The sequence below is a fragment of the Pelecanus crispus genome, chromosome 8 (genome assembly GCF_030463565.1).
Source record: "Pelecanus crispus isolate bPelCri1 chromosome 8, bPelCri1.pri, whole genome shotgun sequence".
NCBI lineage: Eukaryota > Metazoa > Chordata > Aves > Pelecaniformes > Pelecanidae > Pelecanus > Pelecanus crispus.
In genome coordinates, this window is record NC_134650.1 from 36,804,238 (window position 1) to 36,828,073 (window position 23,836).

General features: G+C 44.7%; 1 protein-coding gene across 1 annotated transcript in view; it reads right to left on the minus strand.

Annotated features, from left to right (window-relative positions):
• The window catches only part of SLC7A10 (solute carrier family 7 member 10), a 45,908-nt gene that overhangs the window by 11,015 nt on the left and 11,057 nt on the right, over positions 1-23,836 (minus strand). Inside the window, exon 2 of the mRNA XM_075715818.1 lies at positions 7,129-7,333. Coding sequence (XP_075571933.1) covers positions 7,129-7,333 — 205 coding nt within the window. The remainder of the gene's footprint in view (positions 1-7,128; positions 7,334-23,836) is intronic.

The following is a 23,836-nucleotide window of genomic DNA, read 5'->3' on the forward strand; positions in this document are numbered from 1 at the left end:
AGGGCAGTCCCTACACCGAAGGTATCTCTGAAGGGTTTTGGCAGGGCCCCCAGCTGTGGGTCAGCTGCACTCTTGGGCTGCTACCGGCTCCCTGCCAGTCATTGGGGGGTTTCTTGTCACCATTTGGGTTGGCTCTGCAACCTGCACCAGGGCAGCAGTATTCTGCTATCGCTCAGCTGGGGTCCACCCGGGCTGGTTGTCTGCCTCCAGCTGCAGCTGATTGCACCGAACAAGGTACCATTGCAGATAGAAAGTATGAGATACTGTGGTTTCTCGCTCTAGGAAAAGGAAAAAAAAATACTTATCTTATAAAAGCAGCAGTGGACCTGGTTAGTGTTTTAAAATATTTGAAGTATCATTATTTCTGTAGCAAGAAGTAGTCATTGCAAGAAAGTGAAATCCTTCTTGCCACGCATGTATGCACACAGATATATACACATTAATTCATTCATATACATGCACAAATGTAGTGCGCAGGGATGCCCAACACAAATGAGGATTGGAAATAATATTTCCAAATAAGACAGGATAATTTCTAGATTACATAGGTTGCTCTTTTAAAGGCTTCTCCCTCCCAGCATGCTGCCTGCTGCCAGTCCCTTAAATCTGGCACAGCTGGGGAGTCCCTCCTGGTGCTATTAACCTGAAGGGAGGGAGTGCTGCTTGCTGGCTGCTCCTTGGACCGAGGTGGTGAGTGTGTCTCAGCCCCATCCTTTACTTTGCCTTGTTGTTTCTGAGAAGTATGGGGCAATCTGATGCTTCCTTTTTCTTATTAACTACCAGAGAGTTAATTTGGTAAAGTGGTATGATGCAAGAGCTCGTTACCTTCCCAAATGGCACTATTGTTTTTAAAACTCAGGGCTTTTTTTTTCCTTTCTCTTTACTTTGTTGTGTGACTCCTTTTTTTTTTTTTTTTTTAAATTTCTAATGTTTTTCATCATGGTTCAGAGCAATTTTCTCCAGTAATTGCTTTGTGCTATTCAGTGCTGTGGGTGGTGTACCCAGTTTGGGGTTGCTCTGCAGGCCCTGCTTGCTGGGTGAGTTAATCCAGCTGGTCCCCACTGAAGACTAAGTATGACTGAAAGACTGCAATAGTAATTTGCTGATAGGGTTAGGATGTTGGTGGTGCTGAGCAAGGTCAAGTTCAGCCCTCGTTGCCCCTGCATGAGCCCCAGCTGTGTGTGCCCGGCAGCGCTGCTGGCAGAGCTGCACCCACGGGGCTGTGGGGTTTGGTGGGTGGGGGCCACTAGCTCTGCCCTACCATGTTTATCTTAGCCCGTACAGTTTATGTAGGCTGAGAACTGTGTTCAGCTAAAAATGTTCAGTGGGTAGAATGACTCTGCAAACAGTATTTCAGGGAAAATTGGCCCTTGCTTCTATGTTGTAATATGGAGTTTGTTATGGTTGGTATTGGGTAGAATACAGTTTAATGGGAATGTGAGTAATTTGGTAGATTTCTGACTCAATTTGTTTCATGCTGAATTGAAAGGCATGCAGGACTGAAAACACCAATTAAAGTAAATGCAGAATTTTAGCAGAGGGTGACGAGGTTGCACTGTCAAATGGGAAGCTCAAATGAGAGATGCCATTAAAATAAGAAGGAAGCTTGCCTAAGATGTAGGCCTACTTTTATCTTGTTTTTCCAGGTAAATTTCAACCAAAGCCTGGTTCTGAGAAAAAGACGTCCACGCTGGTCGCTCAGATGGTGTTCACGTCCCTGATCAGGCCGCTGTTGGGGCTGGGGCTGGGGCTGCACGGCCGAGCACTTGCCTTGCTCTTGCTGCGCCATGGGCGGCTGTCGGGGCAGGATGAGGAGCCGGAGGCCCAGCCAGCTGGGGATGGCTGTTGTTGAGTTCAATTGCTTGTGGGGAGGTGGCATTTGCTGTGGCTGGCAGGCAGGAATTAATCCTGATATGATTACCCAACTGAGTCTTCTAGGAACTCTTTCCTTTTAAAGCACCACCTTTTATCATCTGTTGTGTAGGAAGACTTAAGAGTACAATTTCCTTAGCAAAGAACAACTGTTTGAGATCAGGTATAATTAATTAAAGTGACACAGGGCTGAAATTTCCTGCAGATGTAACTGAGTTTCAGATGTCCCTGCTATTGCAGTGCACACAATTTGACAAATTGAGGTGCTGGAGGTGTGCTCTCTGTCCTGGGCAGTTGTGCAGAGGGAGCGTAGCCAGTGCTGGGAGCCCAAAGTCCAGCTTGAAGCAGGGAGGTGTCATCGTGGTACACCTGGAGTTACTTTGCCTGGCTCTTCAAATGGAAAGTAGAGGGATTACTGCCCTGAGGGCTGAGTTGTGGCACTGAGGGTATCAGGAGCTGAACCCTGTCTGGTAGACTGTCACAGTTACTCAGTAATTTACAGCACTACAAGATCCTGAGAACTTAAATCTTCTCTCGTTGCTGACTAAGAAGTGATCAGACATTTAGAAACAGGCTTGAGACAGCTGAATGTAGAGAAAAAAGGAAGATGCAGCTGCTCTTATGATTTTTCCGTTTTCTCAGGCCCCCCTGAGCACTGGAGTTTGTGTGGGACATCTGAGCTCTTGCATGTGCTGATGGCGAAAGGGCTGGTAAAATAACCTCGCTGCCCGTATTCTGAGCAAACCATGGCTGTGCATAACGAGCACCAATAGCTGCTAGCTGGATGGCTTCTGCTGGGTTATTTGTTGTTAAGTCTGATCCAAAGTCCATTGAAGTTAATGACTATCCTGCCATCAATGTGCATGTGCATTGGATAATATCTCTAATTAGATTTTTTTCCCCCTGTTTTAGAAACAAGCTGGAGCAAGTGACAATCTGTGGTGGCACCTGCTGCTTTTGGGAAGGTGTGGCATTCATGTGGAAGTGCCAGTCATCCCTGGACCAAAACTGATTTTTTTTCAGGTGTCTCTGCATACTAATTTCCTCACCTGTGGAAAGAAATGAACCCCATGGTTTGATCTGGGCCTCTAACAGTCTAGTGGACTTGGTGAAATTAGTTCTCAGACATGTGTTTGGGATGTGCCTGTACTCCCAAGAGGATCTTGTGTTAGATATAAAATATCATGGAGTCAAAGCAGACTGTGAAAACAGAAAATTACAGTGTACCCTACTTGTGCGTCATTAACCAAAGAAAACGGTTTGAAATAGATGCTGTAGTACAAATCACCTTATCGTGGGAAAAGCTGAACTGGTTTAAGAAAGTTGGAGCTAGTTTGAATATTATTAATATTATCCTACATTGCTGAAAGAATTATTGCCTTTGGAAATCCAGATTTTTGCAGCAACAACAACAAAAAGGAAACATAGAAGTATATTTGAAGCATGTTTTACTTGGAGTTTGCAGTGACACTTATCAAAGCTTTGGCTCAGAGCTCTCTGCTGCTTTCAATACTATTGATTTTTAGTAAGGACATATGTCCCGTCATCAGTCACTGCTGGTGAAGCAGCTATGTTAGTTGCAATGTTATTGCTGAGCGTTCAGAAGAAGTTGTGTTCACCAGAAATGCACTACTGGGTTTTTCATGAAGCTGAATTTATTCATAGTCTTCTGCAAGAATACATATGAAGCCTATTACTTGCTGGTTTGGGTGATGTTCTTTTTATGACCTGTACAGACATGCAAGCCCGTATGCATGTAAGATGAGCTGTGCTCAGATGGCTCCAGCAGCACGGGATGTGACACATTCCCTGCAGTTAGTGTGCTCGTACAGAAATGCTATTTAAAACCAAGATGATTTCTAAATGAAGATGAAAGTAGGAAGTCTGCTTTCTGGCCAGACTGGAGCCCTCCCTTGCCTCTGCCTTCTCCCCTGGCTGGAGCTGCTGGGGAGCGTCCCTTCTGCAGGGTAATCTGCAGCTGAGTTTTGCCATCACCGCTGCTTCCAGCAGCGTTTCATGCACTGTCCTTTAGCTGTACTCAGGCTTGGAGCCGGGCTGCTGCTCTGCAGCCAGAGCTTCTGCCAGCTCAGGAGATGGCCCTGTCCTGCCTCTCTCTCTTTTATTGCATTCATCTTCTTGCAGCACACCTAGAAGTGTTAAGATTTTTTTTTTTTTTTTTTTTTTACACGCAACCAACTGTCAATACTGCCAGGCACAGAAGCTGGGGGATGTAGTACTCCAATGGCTGTTACGATCAAATAGGACTTCTTTGTTCCTTATACCTCTGCAGGAAAACATAATAAATGGGGAGGATTTTGGGGAGCAGGGACAGGACAACAGAAGTGAAGAGGAAATGTCATAGTCTGGGTGGGTACACTACATGCTCCTACAATAAACATCTTTGTGTGAATAGACCAAACCATCCAGATTTGCCATTGGGAAAATCCTTTGGTAGATGCACTAAAGCTAAGCTTTGTGTGCTGAATCTGATATTCTTTGCTATAGAGGGATTAAATCAGAAGAGAAAATTGAACTTTTGGAGAAGCAATGTTTTTTTTCCTCAGGGGAGGCACGGTGCAGGCTCCCGAAGGGCCCCTTTCAGCTCAGAGCCCTGTGCACAAGTGCCAGCAGGGGAATAGGCGCTTCTGAGGTGCAAAACTGAAGGCACTTGTGAGAGTTCCCCAAAGCTGCAGGCTTTAGGTGGTGGCTCAACAAAGTGCAGCGGGGTGGAGTCCCAGCCCAGCTTTACTGGAAAAATATGACTGAGCCCCCGCTTCTTACACCTGTGCTGGTTTTGGCTGGGATAGAGTTCATTTTCTTCATAGTAGCTGGTATGGGGCTATGTTTTGGGTTTGTGCTGGAAATAGTATTGATAACACAGGGATGTTTCAGTTATTGCTGAGCAGCACTTACAGACCCAAGGCCTCTTCTGCTCCTCACCCCACCCCACCAGCAAGCAGGCTGGGGGTGCACAAGGAGCTGGGAGGGGACACAGCCGGGACAGCTGACCCCAACTGACCCAAGGGATATCCCGTACCGTATGGTGTCATGCTCAGCATATAAAGCTGGGGGAAGAAGGAGGAAGGGGGGGATGTTCGGAGTGATGGAGTTTGTCTTCCCAAGTAACTGTTACATGTGATGGAGCCCTGCTTTCCTGGAGATGGCTGAACACCTGCCTGTCGATGGGAAGCAGTGAATGAATTCCTTGCTTTGCTTTGCTTTGCTTGCACGCATAGCTTTTGCTTTACCTATTAAACTGTCTTCACCTCAACCCACGAGTTTTCTCACTCTTACTCTTCCAATTCTCTCCCCCATCCCATTGGGGGGGGCGTGACTGAGTGGCTGTGTGGGGCTTAGTTGTCAGCTGGGGTTAAACCACGATACCACCAAAACCTACCTGGTAGCTTCTTCCCTAAGGCAACCCTTTGTCATACTTAAGACACAGTTTATTTTCTTGGGAGAAAAGGTAAAGTCTCTTTGCAAAGCAAGGAGGGGAGCACTGCACTGCGCTTCCCTTCAGGTGACAAGATTGTGCTTTTTTCATGTTGCTTGTGTATCGCAGGCCTGGACACCAAGTGAGCTGCTGCCACAGTAGAGAGCTCCCTGCTTTGGGTGGTGAGAGGGTTGCTCTGTCCCTGGGTAAATGCTGGGTAGCGATCAATGAACAGGCATGTGGCTTGTTACAGCAATTGCATAGCCTGGTGTGTTCTGGTACCATGCAAACTCTATGACCATGGCACAGAGGGTGAGCTGAGGAACAACTAAAGCCAGGTTTAGCTGTATTTGATTTCTAATTATTTTCTTTTTTCCCCCCTAGAAAGCATAATTCTTCTGTTTTTGTGAAACTCTCATCGTTTCTGGCCTCCCTCACAGCGATATTCCCAGGATAACGCTTGGTGACCGCTCTGTTATTCTCATGGTCCGTGCTTGCAGAACCCGTTCCTGGGAGTAGGTGATGGGGGAAGCTGCTGACCGTCTGTCGCAGCGTCCTGGGGGATCGGGACTTTGCTGTGCAGCTCCTGCCCCACCGTGAGAGAACAAACCCCAGTGAAGATGAGTTGAGATTTTGGCTAACCAAGCCAATGTTGTTACCTCAGTCTGTGCTGCAATGCCAGTGTAATTTTCTATGCGAAGCAGGGCAATGTTCAGAGGAGCATTCCTCCGACCGAAGAAACACGGGCTTTGACAAGCATCAGAAAACTACGTTGCCACCTAGCACGTTTTCAGATGCTGGCTGTGTCCAGTGCCTGGGCAGCACTGAGCCAAGGCAGGCACGAGCAAGGGGACAGCCCATGGGATGGGGTGACAGCCTGCCGGCATTACGCCTGTGCTGATTTACTCTAGCTCAGCAGCCAGCTCAACTGTAACAAGCTTATTTTCCATCTCAAATGAGAAGGAAAATTCCTTTCTTTTTTTCCTTCTTCTTTCTTTAGTTCACGGTTTTATGGTGCTTATTTTTCACAAATAAAACATCAATATGTGGCATGGCCTCTTTACATGCAAATGAGTGAGCTGGCCAGAAAGTTTTGGTGCTTCTCTAGTGAGCTGTGAGTACAGGCTATTGGTTTCATTTTTCTTGTTGAAGACACAATAAAATGTACAGTCAAATATAAATGATGACCTCTTCTTGCTTGTCCTTTCCTTCCTTAGGCACGCTACTCTGCTCGTGGTATTTTCAAAGACAAATCATTCCCTGAGTTGGCATTTCCCCCTCTTTGAATTTACAACGCTTATTTTGTACGGTTGCAGTGAACGAGGCAGCACTCCAAGCAGGCACCTGCGCCTGGGATGCTTCTGTGGGCAAATCTCCTTCTCCAGCAATTTTCTGTATTCTACCGTAGGAAGGTCTTGCAACATAATGCCATAGCAATATTTGCTGCCTTCTGCACTGATAGTTGAGGGAAGGCGTTGGTTTATGGTAAGTAGCTCCAGCCTGGCTTCCGTGATGTGTGAAGCTCCTCAGTACAAGGTACTGATCATTTATGGCTGGCACGCAGGAATGTCACTTGGACACAGTGCCATTTACAGCACTGTTCTTTCCCTTCAGGGACTTTATTGAGTCAGAGGGAAGCGAAAGCATCTGTAGCTCTGCATAGGGGTGATTTGGTATTTCTCATGAGAGCAGAAAGAATAACTTTGCAAAAGCATTTTATTGACAAATGTTCCCTGTCTCTTCCAAGTCAGATATCTTTTCCACACTTAATGTACTTAGTATAAATGTATTTTCAAATGACTTTATAGAGATAGGGTACTTACCCAGCTAACCCACCAAAAATCTCTGTCACGTAGGAATAATCCCCTCCTGATTTGGGGATAGTGACTCCCAGTTCGGCATAACATAGCGAGCCAAGGGCAGCCACCCCGCCGCCAAGCACCCAAATAATGAGAGCGAGTCCCACTGAGCCAGTGTGCTCCAAAACTCCTTTTGGTGAAATAAAGATCCCAGAACCAATGATATTACCTGGAAAGGACAAAAGGGTTGCAGTGAGGTAAAAGAAAGTGAGAAATGTACTTTTATTTTCTTTTTTTTATTTAAAAAAAAAAAAAAGGCAAACCCACAGCCCCCACCCAACCAAACAAGACCCCCCCACCAAACCCTCTCTTCCAGATTTTGCTTGGTTGTATTTTATTTGATTATGCCCTGGGGAAAGCGTTGCCATTTATCAGTGACGGCAACTGACTCGGGTGAGCACCCGTGTTGGCAGCTAGTGGTTTTGTGGCACAAACTCAGACAGCTGCTGTCACCTGCCATGCTCAAGTATTTTATTGAAAGGAGTTAGAAGCATCTTCGTAATGAAGACTTTCATCTCCTCCTGAGAGGAATCTGAACAAGATAAGGCCCATCTTCAGGGGGGTTGGGAAGGCAAAAAACCCTCTGTAGCATTATCTGTAATGTAGGGACCAAGAGATGCTCTTGCCACCAGCGCAGGTTTAAGATTGTGCTTGAAAAGTCATCTCGAAGTCTCAAATATAAGAAATTAATTAACATTTTATATTTGCAATACCTGTGATGCTTAGTCATTGCCCATAGATTTTAAAGGGATATTGTGGTGACTGAGATACTGGACAATGTGGACTTTGTTCTACTAATTTTGTTTAATTAGTGTGTGAGCCAAGGTAGTGCTAGGTGTAAAGGGGAGTGCTGGATATCACAGATGCTCTTTGTTTGCGTGGAGCCAGGGCATGGTTGTCTTCTCAGACCAGTGGGAACTGCTCTACAAGAGGTGCTTCATAGCTGTCCAGGGTCTGGAAGGAGATTTTTTTTTTGGGGGGGGGGGGGGGTGTGGGGGGTGTGTGTGTCAGTCTTGGGACTTTCTGAGTGATACCTGAATAGCACTCTTTTCCCAAAAGGATGTGAAGACCCAGCTGTTGTAGGACTCTGCTGAAGGCTTTTTTTTTTTTTAATGAGTTAATATCACAATCCTCACTGACAGAGCTGAATTTCAGCCTATGTTGTTGAACAGCATTTCTTATCTGTGTAGACATTTTATTTAAATACTGGATACTGGCCATTAATGAGGTATTGTCATCTAAACCAGCTTCTCAGCAGCCTTTGAACCAGCGTGTCATCAAATCTAAGGTCTCTTCCTCTCCTCTGCTTTATAATGCTTTTCAGCTTGCAATGGCAAGTTCCCTAAACACGTCTAGTTATGCCAAATTTTGCGGCATTTGGCTTCAATTCTGTCCTCGTGTTTCTTAAAGCAGCTTCTGGAAGTGAGGCTCATCCAGCTGGTCTGCCCTGGCTGTGCTCGTACATAGCTGCGTGTTTGCAGCGTGCGTGTTGAAGCAGATACTCTATCTGCGCTTTGAAATGAAATTAAGGTAGAAAATAGCTCCGCCAACCGATAAGCAGGTGCCCGCTTCCCAGCAAGAGCGGAAGGGTGGAAGGCTGCGGGGGCAGCCCTGCTGCTGCTGAATCCCTGCCGGATTGCCCAGCAGGTTTCAGGCCTCTTGAAGCAATGAGCTGCTTGTGGTGCAAGGGTCTTGCCACAGGTGAAGGTATTTCCTGAGTATTAAAGTGTTAGTATAGCACTGCGATGGCAAACCAGAGAATCTGACTAAATACAATAATATGTAATGCAATAAAGATACATTTCTTGGGATGGGGTGGTGGGACGTGCTGTGCCTTTCCTGTCTGCTGGCATGTCAGCTTGTGAAAGGGCAGTGCTGCGTATGAGGGCTGCGTCGATGTAAAAGCTGTTTTTTCAATGTACAGTTGAACCACATTATGAAGTGCCCCCAGGCAGCTCAATCTGCGGTGCGGCGGCTTCAAGTAAGGCTGGCCAAGCACAGCAGTAAGGAAATAGCGGTACAGATTAAAGAAACTGATGCAGACCCCCCACAAGTCGTGAAATCGGTTTAAAAAGGCATGACATTGAAAAAAAATTTTTTCAACTTTTAATTTTAATTTGTAAGCTTTGCAGCTGGCTGTGTTCCCCTGTGTAAGAGTCCTTCAATGGGCACGGGGAAAGGTGAAAGTTGAGAGCCACAGCTGCCATTTTAGAAAATACACTGAATAGCACCAAAATTTTGATAATGACTTTAAAGCAACATTATTTTATCATTGGTGAAAGCCATGTAAAAAGAAAAAAAGATCTGCTAGTGTATTGTTAAAGGGCTCAGCAAGCGACTTCTGTAGCTGGCTGGTCTGTCTCTGTGATGGTGCTCAACCTGCTGTCACAGAGGACAGGTCTTGAAGCACGAGCCATGGGGTACCTCCGCACCCATGACGCGGGGGACCCTCCCGCTACGTCTGACACCGTCTCCTGCAGATGTGTGCAGTGCTGCACGAAGGCTGGGGCCATCTCGCCGGGTCTCACTTAAAAAGTGGCAAAATGTGAAGCAGGGGCAGGTTTGTATTCAGGAAGGAGCTGCACGTGCAAGGAAACAGATTACAGATCGACTCGAAGCCTATTTAAAATTCTTCTTTTGACACAGGGGACAGCCATACAAATCCCTTCCCTCTACCCCAAATTGGGGCCCAGGGTGCATGTCTGCCCCTTTGGCACCATGGCTCACATACAGAGAAATGGGAAGGTGTAAAATGGGTGGGAGCAGGGAGATTAGCAAGGGAAAGGGAAGAGCCAGCCCTGCTTGCCCACGCTCTTCCCTCTTTCCCCCCCAGAGCCAGTGGCTGCGTTGGGCTCAGCAGCTCCCAGTCCAGAGACTGTAAAATATGATGTGAGGGACTGGGGCTTGCTTAGGAGCTGAGCAAGAGAAGGTCAGTCTGCAAATGGACAGACAATATTTGTAAGGAATACATTTTTGTGTGCACAGGCTGCTTTCTTTAATGTCCATGATGCACAGATAAGATTAAGCCAGAAATAACTGGCTTAAATGGTGATGGACAAGATTGAGGCTAAAGCTTAGAAAAATCTTGGCAGTGCAGTGTTGAGATCTTTAGCCATGGAGGGAATCTCTGGGGAAGACTGAGGCATCTCGCACCTGAGGCCTCCTGCTGCCGGTGGGTTAGACATCCTCCGGGACCAGAAGCACTTTCTATGCATTTAAAAAAAAAAAAAAAAAATCAGATCAGGGATGTAGCTGTTATCAAAACTAGATCATACTAGAATAACAGTAAAATTAAATATAGCTATCCCTTAGCTGAACTAGCAAAGGGAGCCCTAACCACTGCTACAGCATTAATCATGGCAGCTTGCGCTGAAGGAATGGGTTTTGATGTGGATGAGTTGCACAGTATTATTCATAGCGCTAATAGATTTGTTCTGGGTCTTCCCTACTGGGAACCTACATGGCCAGAGTGGAGTGGTGAAATCTTTCAAGAAGATAGATGAGGAGTTAATGTATTGCTAAAGCATACATAATACTTGATAAAATTTATGAGGCTTTTTGGTCACAGTTTCTCCTGCTGGCTGAAGCTTTGCAACATATTTAAAACAAACAAGCTTTTCTGAAAGACTGGTTGTGCCCTTTTTCAGGAACTGTAACAAATCTTGAATTTAAACTGAAAAAGAAATACCTGCCTTAGGAGTTTAAAAACTGTCTTGACAAAGTCTCTGGCACTGCTGTGTGCTGCAGTTATAACAGTTATACTCGTGCATGTGGAGGAAGGCCTTAAGTTATAAAGGACCCTTAAGAATGATCCTTTACCTGCCAGGATAGATACCTGTGTGTATCTATTTTTCACAGATCAATGCACCTGAAAATACTGCAATTTTGGAAGGTGCCAGTGGTATTTTGGGGAGCATACTGAATTTAGGACATACTGCTTTTCACCACAATAGATCTGTAGGTTTTAATGCCTCTTTGAGATGGGACAGTACTTGTTCCTGTTCTGGCAACCCCAGTACTGAACAAACAGGAATTGCCCAAAACCAGAATAACCCATAAATGAGTCCCCTGGCTCCTCTCACGCAGTCTTCTCCTGCCTAGTGCTCTCTTTTACCTTTGCTAAGGTTTGCTGCTATTTTTGGCAGCAAACAGCAGATGCAAATACCCATCCTTCAGCAAGCTCTCGGTGAGAGCTTCCACCCCCACACTGTCACCTTCTCATTGTGTCAGTACATGAAGAAAGGATAAAATCCAAATGCACCGTGGCAGCCCCCAAACCGCTAACGGACAAGAAATCTAGCGAATCTTCAAGGTGACGTTGCATGTCCCAGCGTGGTGTCTCTGCAGACCCGTGCTGCGTGGGGCTGACGGGGCGACCCGCGGGTGCTGCTATGGCTGACGCGCTGGCGAGGGGGTGAGAGCTGACCGCGTGCCTGGCTTTCTGTACCTGCTCAGCTGCTTCAGCGCGATGGCCAGACCTGCTGGTGGGCCTGGACGGGGGAGGAAATGGGGAGATAAGCGTTGGCAGTGCTGTGGGAAGCAGTGTGATCGGGCCATGCTGTGATGGACCCAGGCAAGAGAGAGATGAGTCCTGGTGAGGTGGAACCACAGAGATAAGGTGGCGGCAGTCATCTGGCATGGCAGTGATAAAGATGCATAGACAGAAAGTCTATGTTGTGTTTTTTAAACACTTGCACTTGGCTTTTTCACAGCCCTGAATCTCTCTGTGCGTTGGGTTTCTGCTGCTAGGAAAGGGCATTGCTTGTCCCCAGCTGCCTGGGCACTGGGCAGCGAGGGGCATTGGCAGCAGGGCTGTTACTCAAACCCAAATTGTGGTGGGGAGGAGGCGTCCATGGCACAGCGTGGCTTCGAGTGACACCCTCCTGTTATGGCAAGACTGCCAAAGCAGTCCTCCTCGTGTGCAAGTCTGTACTGAGCTGGAAATAGCTAGTACTTTTTTTTAATCTCAGGATAATGCTTTCTGGGTGCAGCTACCTGAAGGAGCAGGACAAGAAGGAACAGGCAGCCTTCTTGGATGGTCCTTTCATACAAACATTCACAGGATTTTTTTTGTTAAATTAAGTAGTTAATTATATTTAAAAAATCCAATATCCTTCATGAATGAATATCTGATAAGGCAAAATTCTTTTCCAAACTCATGATGATTTCCTATTATTTTACTCTTGCAGCATGTGCAAAAGCCATATCAGCAGGAGTGGAAGTGCTACGCCCCTTCCAACAAGCAAATGTTCTTATGGAAACCTGCCATGAATGTGGTAAATGTGCCTGGGAAGTACCTTCACTTGGCTTGGCATAGGACATGTTTAAAAATAGGTATGGTGGAGACACTGAAACACTCCAAGAAAATGAGATGTCAGAAACTGCCTGCTGAGAAGCAGAGTTTTCAGAAGGTCTCATGTTCCTCAGAAGTTCTTAGGCCAGAAGACTTAGCAGTAAGGCAGACGGTTTACCTACAAATAGATATTTCAAAGCAAGCTTTGGTCAGCAGGAACTGGAGGGAATTTGGTGAGCAACTCTGGGGCAAGAAAGAAATCGTCTGTGCAGTTCAGGGAGACTCTCGTTACTGTGCGCACCGTGTTGGGGATAATTTGTTTCAGCTTTACTAGTGCTGGGACTCCTGATACTCACTGCATTATTTTTAATTCTAAGATGTGAATAGGTGGAAAAAATGAATTCTTTCTTGTAAAACAGCCACTTTCTCTGTTCCTTCATGGCCTCTACTAGAGTTTCTTGCTACAAAGGTACCTCTTTGAACCGAAAGGAAACTAATGCTTGAGTTGCATATATGTTCATGCCATGGACATATCTTATAACTATAATACAGAATAGGCTGTCTAGAAATATATATATATATGTATAAAAACAATTCTTGTTGGTAATAATACTGCCTTAACCCTGTGTGGGAGGTGTGAGCCAGTTACTGGAAGTTGCGTGACCAGTCCCAACAAATTTGTATACAGTAAACAGCACCTCATCTAAAAACGCTAAATTATGAGCTTCCCATGTGGGTGATGTTCTTGCCACCTCCAGATCAAGCCTAAGGAGGGACTGATGCATTGACACAGCACAATTGCTTGGGTACGGTAGGTCCATACTCGTGTTGTGGTGCTGTGTGCCCCAAGCCCACCACAGATGCTCGATGCATTATGCCAGCCACAAAAGTGGAGGATGGAGAGAGATGGAGCCACGTGAAATGGGGCAGGAGTCTGCCAAGAGGGGAGAGCGGGATGATGAGCCTGAGTTTGTCTGCTGGCCCAAGCCCGCTCCCTTGGCATGTGAAAATGTTTCTGCTAATAATAAAGAACAAAAAAAAAAGATATTTGCTCAGCCCTCTCATATTCCTAACCTTAAACAAGTACCAGTTTTCTGCAGGACAGAAGCTGTCCTCAACCCAGCACCAATGAGCCTTGAAAAGACATCCTGCAAAAATACTGACCTCTGGAACAAAATTCTCTATCTGCTCTAGTCAGTTGAGAGTTTGTAAAAGAGATATCTGAGAGCCTTGAACTTGACAAATTCTGTGAATTTATTGTTTTGCTTATTTACAACAACAATGGTCTGTGATGGGGATGAGAAGAAAGGTAGATCTCACAGCTACGCCTGCTGGATGTTGAAGAACAGCATTTTTGTTCTTAACTTAGAGAAATTGTCCCATAAAATTGCTCAGGAGCTGCTCATTGGTGTGAAAAGATGACCCTGGCAGGACTGCCAGAGCCAGCGAGACCTTGGGTGATCTGCTCCCACACTGCTCGTTGCACGCGTTCACTAAGACCCTGGGGTGCTCTCACTCAGCTGTGCAGCGCTGCTGGGTGTGTTACTTGAGAGGTGAAAACACACAGCCATTTCTTCCTTTTTTTTCTATTTTCTCTTCCCCACCTGTCGTGTCCTCCCCCCTCATTTTTCTAGGATATGGAAATCACTCTCAACATTGTCTTTTAAAAAAAAAAAAAAAGTGACACTGGATAAGATCTTAGAAGTGGTATATTTCAGGCTATTTTACTTGCCTTCATGGTTCAGATTTTGACAATTTTCTAAAACTCATGAGGGTTAGGAACACAGTTTTTAAACAAAAGCTGAGGTTCTCATGGACTAATACCACTTCACGAGTTATTGTGAAAGGGGAAGAAAAAGGCAACAGACACCTAGACATAACAGATGACAAAATACCATTCTGTATATGGGGAGGTGCATATTGTGGCCACTGACTATGGTGAGACAAGAGGATGCAGATAATAGAAGAAAAAAATCCTATGATATAGGAATTAATGCTTTTCAATTTTTTTTAATACTGAACAACCCTTTTCCCAGCTGCACTTTGTATGCGGCGCTGTAACCTGCTGCTGGGGCGTTTTATCCAAGAATGGAGCCCAGCGTGTCCTCTGTGAGCTGCACTCACAGCCCAAACGGCTGGGGGGCTGTGACCCAGTGCGCTTGCTGGTGCCACCGAGCCTGCTGGAGGTTGGACAAACCCAAAACAGCGATTGTGACATGGCAGTGAACTGGGTGTGAAGCAAGTTCAGTCTGCTATCAGCCACTGACTTAGTGGAAGTGGCTCGCACACCGAGTTTTTGCTGAACAGAATGCCAAACCCCCCATCCTTTCAAATTTCCAGTCCTTTATCTAATTACGTTTGGGATCTTTTGCTCTTGTAACTTTGAAGTTGGGACCTGGCCCTGGATGGGTTTCCAAGACCAGTCGCTTGCACATGCAGCGTGCGGTTTTGCTCACAGGTCAGCGCCTTGTGCAGAGCTAAACGATTCGCGAACCGTGGTACCGCCTTGAAAATTAGGGCATAGGGATTTACTGAAAAATCCAGTGGTTTCAGTTCACCTCTGGCTTTTGAACTATGAGAGTGCATTTGGGGTCACGTTTTGATGTTTTTCAATGTAACTATGGGAGTTGAAACTCATCTTTTAAACAAAAGCTGAATTCTCGTTGAAACACTTCAAGAACTGCACTTTGAAGGAAAACACTAAATATCACTGTGCTTGTGAGAAAATAAAGGGACCTGGTAATACTTTGCATATTCACTTAGCATGCAAAGTCCTTAGGGCATCTTTTATTTATCTGCAGCACAAAATCCATGCGGACTGTAAAAATAATGGATCTTGCAGCCTCTTGAAAATATTCAGCAGTTCTTTAGGAATGGCCTTACTGATTGTATTTAGAGACCATATTTCTGATAAAAATAAGCAATTTCCTGTGTGGTTAGCAATGAAAAATATCACTCATGCCTTTTTTACTGCTTCTGCATTTCATTAAAGATCTATGTTATACATCTGAAATTCTGAATGAGTCTGTGATATGGACTAGAAATTTGTCTAGGCAGCTCTTTCCCCTACAAAGTAAAATATTAACCACAAAGAAATTCTGCGCCTTTTTTTTTTTTTTGGGCCACAGTCAGGTAAATCACTTTGCGACTAGTTGTTCAGTGAAGGATTACAGTGGGCAACATCCCTGAAAAACTGTGTACGGTTCATGAGCATAAATCCTGCCAGACTTCTGCTTTCCTCAAGCGCTGTTCATTGTCCTCAGGAGATAGCACAGCAGAGCTCAAGGCGGGTCACCCAGCACTCGGTGGCACGTTGCAGGTGGTGCCGTGGGGAGGTGCGATCTTCGAAGGCAGCCTCTGGCAGGTAGCGCTGGCAGAGAGAAAGCCTGCGTTACCCAGGCGTCCTGCTTCCTTCAGCATCATTGCAGAGGTGCGTCCCATGTTTATTGAATCAGAGTAGGAATTAGGAAGAACAGGAGTCAGCATCATCAAGGATTACATCCCCAGCTGTGTGTTGGGTGTTTCATTGGTACGGCTGTAACAGATGGTCTGAGTATGTGTCTGGGTATCTCAGCTACGAAGGGCAAGTCCAGCATCCTTTCTCAGTGCCAGTGTGGGGAATGTAAGCCATTATTTGTCATTTTTTGATGAAGCCGTAGAAAATGCGTGTGGGTTGGTTTGTTTTTTAATGACATGCTTGAGACTAGCCTGGTTTCAGTTACAGCTTTCTTTTGATAAATTGGTATACTGTATCCTCAACAGTAGATAGAGACAGTTTTCACTGATAGCTGTGAATAGAAGAATAACCAAAAGTCTACCCGTCCTCTCAAGACTCCCACATCTAAGTAGACATCGTTCAGGCCAACAGGATGACAGTCTGTGTTATTGCTTAAAATACCTCTCTTACAAACAAGTGCTGAAACTTTGCATCCTGCCTGGGAGTTAATAAATAAATATATCTTATTTGAGTATGAAATATTGTAAAGGTTTGACATACTGTTTAACAACAACAAAAAAAGCTTAGTCAAAAGGAATTGTCCTTTACAAATTGTTTAAATCCAAATTAAATGAGGTGGATTATGTCAATAATGCTGATGATGTAACTCATCGTGGATATCTATTTATATATTTATTTAGCAGAAAACTGCTAAACTAAGCAGCCTCCAGTCCAGCTACTTGCCAGTTACTAATTGGCTTTCAGAAGTTAAGCACTCCTAATTGAGGACATTAGTGACTGCTTTTGATTGTCACTGCCTGTTTGTGAACTCGGGGCATGACACACCTACAAAACCAGCCAAGAAGTAACCTGCGTAGCTCATAATTTGGGGCTAACTGGGAATCTTGTGGCAGCACAGGCAGTCCCGCTGGCTCTGTTTCCAGTAAATAAACTTGCTGCGCTCTGCCCTGGCGGACCTCGGGCTCTGCCCTGACCCACGTGCCAGCACTGCCGGGAGCGTGACGGCTGCCGTGCACCGCAGCTGCGCCACGGCACTTAACGGGATGGATGGGCACAAGGTGCTGCTCGGCCTTCGCCCTGCTCCTCTCCAGCTCATTAACAGAAATGTAGCATTTAATACAAGAGATTATAAGTGTACAAAGGGTAAGTGAAGTTCTGAAACAACAAAGCAAGTCATGCCCCAAAAAATTACTAGGATATAGAGACTCTGCTGAATTAAACCCAGCAAACGCTCCAAGTGCGTTTTCTTAACCTCTAGTCAAGCATGAATTTAGGCTATGTGGCAGTGTTTTAGATATTTCATGTAACGGCCCTGAACGTCTTTGCTTTTAAATAGCATTCAGAAAATTCTTAATGAAGAATGGATGAAGAATAAAAGAATCTATAGAGCTTGGCATGAAAATAATAGCCATTTAACTTCACATGCGAGTAAAAAATGTAACTCCTGTACCAGTGGAAAATTAATTATGGCTCCTCTGCTAATATGCTTGCAAAAGACAAACTGCAAAATGGCTATAAAAATAACAGTGATAATTTAATGTCTACAGGGACTGGTATTTAACAAAATTAAATGATCTTAAAATCTGACTTCTGTTCAAATATTTATGTAAAAATTCCTAGCAAGTAAGAACATGACCAGTCGTTATAAACTGTAATTCCAGCATTCCAAGTGGATTTTACCGAGTTAAGAATTTATAATCTGATTATGCTACGCTCAACTTTAAAGACTTTAAAAATTAGGCTACTTAAAATACTGACAAAGGTGTTTTCTTTAACTTGTCACAGATTTATAAGGAAGATATTTGCCTTTGAGCACTAAAATACAGGTGCAGGCCATGAGGACCTGAAGAACCAGCTTTTTCTAACAACGAAGGTGTGGGTAGAACCAAAAACTGAGTAAAGGAAAGTAAATATTTCAGGCATAACTTCACTGACAATAACTGATGCGGTCTTACAGAGGGTGTAATAGTCCGTTTTAGTCCTAGGGTTAGATTTTGCTAGTACATAAGATACTATGGAAATTTGTAAATAACTTACATCTTTATATATTTAAATGTCATAGCTATGTATTCAAATGAGCCGCGGCATCCTCACAGGGAAGCTTGCAATTTATCGTATTGCCTTTTACCAACTAGACTATTTAACAAGCCAGGCTCAGTTTCCTGCACAACTGTTTCACTGAAGAAGAACAAACAAAAATCCTTCAGTGAATGTAAAACCCCAAAGAAACATGGTTGGTTTTCCCACCTCTTCCCTTTTGGCTGGAAACCAGGGTGCAGCGGCGTGGGGGGCAGGAAGGGCGGGTAGCGCCCTGCCCCGCCGCCAGCCACAGCTGCCCTCTTTGGGCTGTGCTGGCCTCGCACGGACACAGCCCCGGCTGGACCCCGCCGCTGGTCCGAGCTCACAAACGGCAGGAAAAAGGCAAAATCGAGCCGTGCCATCAGTTGGGAAACATGAAGGACTGGAACGCGTCTTTTATTGGGATAGCTTGGGTAGCTGTGGCGTGGATGGAATGCTATTTAGTTTAGTCTAGTCTACCCTTGATTTTTAGTCTAGTCTACCCTTGATTGGCTTAGAGTAGACTTGGTAGTGTGGGTTAGTGGTTGGACTGGATGATCTTAAAGGTCTTTTCCAACCTAAACGATTCTATGATTCTATTCTTAACCTGAATTTTAGAGAATATTATTGCGGCTGTCACATTTTTGGTTTGCTGTTTTTCCCAGCGTTACTCTAATCAACCTGTTTGCAAGATGATGGCATGTATCTTTCCCTTGAGAGAGCAGAACCCCTGTTTCCTTGTCTTTGATATTTTAAGAAAACATAAGACTGATTAAATTGCAAAGAACACTGATGAGCAGAACTAGCAAGTGGATGCTACTTGTACGTGACAGCTGCATTGTCCTGATTTTGGGGGTGAGTTAGGCAGCTGTGTTGCAATTAGATGAAAAATTCACAATCTAGAGAAGAGCAATCAAAGCAAATTTGTGAGAACTGCTAACCTCAGTCTTCCCGGGACCTTTCATGTATCTGGGGCCCTCTGAATAGCTCTTTAAAAGTAGTAAGCTGCACATTTGGCTCTGGCTTAAGATGTATAAACTGCTTAATAACAATTTCAGTTTGGAATCACTTTCCACCAGCAGTGGAAAGCAGCCTTAGAGGAAAGCAGTACTTGCAAAACCTGCAAGGTGCATTTATGGGACTGCAGTATTTTGCTCTTCAGCTGAAGCCTGCTGCTTACTGTATGAGGCTGACCATGCTCAGACCATTAGTAGCCCAAACTCTGCCAAGGTACCCAACAGCTTAAAAACAGAAAATGTGGTGGTTTAAAATGTCTACCTTTCTGAAAGGGTATCTATCTTCTTTTTGTAAAATCAGTGATAATTTGTCAGTTGCTTTTCTTCTATAGAAGGCTAACCAAGAGAAACTTCATCAAGAAAGCTTTTAAGCCTCTGTTTTGGTAACATGATTGTCACAAAATAATCTGCTGCTTGAATAGCTTTCAAAGGAGGTTACATTGGCAGGTGTACTTGTAGGAAGGGCACATCTGTACTGTAAAGACCTCACTGCAAAATATATGATGTGGGCTATTATCACTATAGTACTTAGCGTCAAATGCAAATGCTCCCTTAACCAAAAACAGCTCTGGAAACTCGGATCCCATTCTCTGGCTCCCAAGCATCATGCTCTCCTGAGTACACACTTGCGCATACACTGGGTTTGATAGATTAATTTACAAATCTGCGTGTTCAAAATTGTAGGGCCCAGTTTAGCACCTGGAAGGAGACATGGTTGTCCCCATCAGTCAGTGCTGGTCCCCACCTGCGTAATGCCTTTCTGCACTGGACACCAAACATTTAGATGGTGCGTGCAGAGGACAGACCTGCACTAAGGTAGATAAATGGTAAGGAGATCCCGGGGATCAAGCCTCTTAGGAACATGTGAAATAATAAAGGAAAAGACGGATGTCTGCTAGTGCATGGTTTTATTCAGTTTTATTTGAGTAACGCTGCTGCAATGTGTTTATATCAAAGGAGAAGTTAAAGCCTGTATGATAGGATTTTTGTTGTTGTTCTCAATTGAGAACTTTCATTCAGCTAATCCTTTCAGCGGCTGCAGGCTCTGTCTGCTCTTTTCAGGCACACAGTCCACTGCTTTATTTCCTGCTCCTCTGTTCTGACTCTTGTACTTGGTCTGATTTCTCCGCTTCCTTAACTTCTGACTTGTTCTCCTCTTCTCTTGCCAGTGTTGGGATATGTGGGCTGCATTTCATTACCATGGAGAGCAAACCTCAGCCTCCTGTGACCTCCTCTATATGCTGCAACGATAAGGCAGAAATATTGGGAAAAGCCTTCTCCTAGGAACTAGATGGCATTTTCCTTGGGATATTCTCAGAGGAGAAACACTGAGCGAGCTCCAGCATGCTGCTGCACTGAACGCAGCCTATACAGTAGTAGGGCTCTGTGCCCAGGTGGGGATTACTACCAGCCACCTTTGCTGAGCTTCATATGGCCCCTTCCTTTCCTGCCTTCTCCCCTGGCACCAGGGACCTTGAGTAGGGTTTATGGCAGGGCAGTGCTGCCAGGTGAAGATGAGGGGCCCCAACAGAAAGCTGCAGAGCAGTCCTTTTTGGTGGGTCCCACTGCATCGCCTCTGGCAGCAGTGCAGGGGGCTGCAGGGAACAGGGGCTCAAACCACCCCCTTGACTGTGGGACTTCAGCACATAAAGGAGCTGCTGTGACCCTTGAAGCCAAGCACTCCTGCGCTGTCAGAGAAGGCTTCAACCCTTCCGCTAGTTTCCAAAGAGAAACTGAATGCTCAACCTATGTTGAGGCTGTAAGAGGGATGTAGATGAAACCCCTCTAATGTTCCTAAAATCCCTGGGCTGCCCTGGTAAGAAAGTGCAGCACCGCACACTGCTCCCTATAAATAGTGCAGCTTTATGCTGTAATAGCCCGTTAGCTGACCAGCATCCGGTTTCTGTGCTCTCTGGACCTCAATATCCTCCTGACTTGGAGTTTCACCTGCAAACAGCAGAAATGTCATTAAATCCCCCGATGTAGAAATGGGCAGTTCCTAATGCCCTGCATGCATGCTGGAGGAGGTGGGGGTCTTCTCTAGGACATTGTGTGGCTGACTACTACCAGATAAATCCCGATTTTAAGGAAAGCAGCTGATAATGGAGCAAGGTCCCCCTGTAGCAGCTTAAGAAGCAGATGCCAGCCCATGCAGCTGATTTAATGTTTGTCCCTTGGCTGAGAAATCCCGCAAGTGACAGCTGCGCCTCTGGGACGGCTCTCATGGTGCCCTCTGCACCTGCAAGGATTCTCGGTATTTATCAAGAAGAAAAGCAATTACAAAAGGCTGCTCTAAAGCTCCCCAACTTAGCTTTAATAACAGCCAAAGAGTTCAGCTGTGTCGGGGAGTGCCGTGGGTCAGACAAGGACAGTATGACAGATACAGCTTTTTGGCAGCCCACACTCTTCAGCCCTACGCAAGCCAATGGCAGGGACCCTCGCATCATTTTTTAAGCATAGTTTGTTTCATGGAAAAAGCTGTGATTTGTTTTTTTTTTCTCCCTCCTAGCTCTATTCTTCTTGCTCGTTGTGACTGAGCATGGTAAACAGATTACTCAAACAGTCTGGAAAATTTATCAGCAACTGCTGCCCAGTGGGAAAGCCTCTTCCTGTCCATTCCTGAAAGCTGTCAGTCCTCATGGAAGTATCATAATTTGCCTAATTAGAAAGATGCAATATAATGGCTGTATGCAATTTCAAGTCACACAGTACGCTAATATAAGTTCACAGAAGGGTCTCTTCTGTTAGATGAGTCCAGGCTCTAGTGGAAGATACCAGCCTGGAAGCTGGCACCACCTCCCTGACCCCCACCCTGCTCCCCAGCTGCTGCAGCACCTCCCTGCTTACCTCGCACAGCATCACTGCAGCTTTTTGCTGGGAAAAATGTTCCTCCTTTAATGGATGTACATTCAGCAAAGGAAATGCTGTGAATTAAAACTTTATCTCTGCATCCGCTGGGGCCCTTTCAACCCTCAGCTGTGGCTACCAAGAACCCACACATGAGCTGTGTTTGCCCCAGGGCTCCACAGCAGCAAAGGGACACAGGGGGACTTGTGGGGCAGCATTACAGGAATGAGCAGGTCTGAAGAAAAGACACAGCTTGAACTGATTTGCTCAACTGTAAATAAGGCAAAACTTAATTCCCACTGGTTTTCTCTCAAATTACCAGGTTTTATGCATCCTGCTCTGACTCCACAAAGATGAGCCCTGCAAAAATGCACTCAGACTCAGGCCAGTGGGTCAATTTTTTGACTGTGCTTATGTAGCTTCTGCAAACCTGTGACAATGTTATAACCTGGGATCCATTAAGAGGAGCATCTCTAAACTAGACATCACTTGATCCTTAATCTCTGAAGGGGTATCATAGGAATTTAAGCATGTTAAACTTTAAGGTCAAGCTTAGTCTTCAGTATTGCTATAACAGTAAAGGAGTTAAATGCTGACAGCACAGCATTGAAATTCCAGGCAATACATATTTAAAAAAAAGCAATATGAAAACAGCAGTCACAAGCCATCCAAATACACCAACTGTTGTGTTATAGCTCAGGTTACATTATTGGGAAGAAAGATTGATTAAGAATCTCCTATAAGCTCTGCTGCCACTGCCTGGCTTCTTACACAAACCCTTTTGGATGCAGATGTAAACAAGACATGAGCTCTTCAGCAAAGCTTGCTGCTCTTGCAGGTTTCACAGCTCCTTGATCGGAAATCATTCAGGCTCTCAAGTTTACATTCTTCTGGTTGTAAATCTGTGTTAGCAAATTCGGGTGTAGTTAGTTTTACCCCTATCAGCATGGTATCATTACAACTCTACATTGCTTTGTCCCCGTTGTAGCAAAGAATACAAAGATATGCTTAAGTTTCACTATGGTCAATGAACTGAGGTGGAATTTAAAAACAAAAAAGGGTATTTATGTTTCCTGGGGTGTGCACAACTATTGCACGACGATATATGATTTAAAGCTCGCACCTAATTTTAAGTGCACTTTAATAACTATCTCAACCTGAGTTTAAATGAGATTTACAAATACTTACCAGCTTAGCATATGCTTCTACAGGCATCACTTACAATGCCATGTTGCTGTCCTCATGTATTTAGAAATTGCTGCTGACTTTAATCTTGACTTTACTTTTAAAGAATATATTTAGATAATTTTACCAACAAGAACTAAAACCGTCTTGATTTCCAAAAGAAATGTCAGCTTTTCTTGAAGCTGTTAAATACCTATGATCTGGGAATTTAAGAAAAATGCCAGACCTCTTGTAATACGATCTCAAGAGTCAGCAATATTACTATGTCATTTTCTTTTGTGCGTATGAATCCTGTATTAGCAAATACCACAACTATCTCTTGAAACTAAGTATCTTCAGAACTAGCAGACTTCATGTTGCTCACTGATGTTTTTATATATCAAGTTTGTCCAAGCAGTTGACCAGCTGTATAAAAAATTGTCCAAAAAATGTCACTATTTCCCCCTGGACGGAAAAACTTGTTTACAGAATGTTTTGCGTACACAGAAGCATAGAATTAAATTAGCTAATCCTGCAAAATACAAATTAAGACAGACCTGAACACCCCTGCCACCACAACATATAGCACCCGGGTTACGATACACTTTCTGTTCTAGTTCTGCCACAGATCGGAGATGTTTGACTTGTTTTAGGTAACTAGGAAAGAAGAACAACAAGACAATAGACCTCTGCTTGAATTAAGTTCTTTACAAAAGTCACTTTACAGAAGTTTTGTCATTGGTTTGGGGTTTTTTTCAGTTCTGGTGCTTTTGAGCAGCTAAATCTCAGCTGAGAAGTCCTTGGACTATCTCAGAAGGCCACAAAGGGAAATGTAGG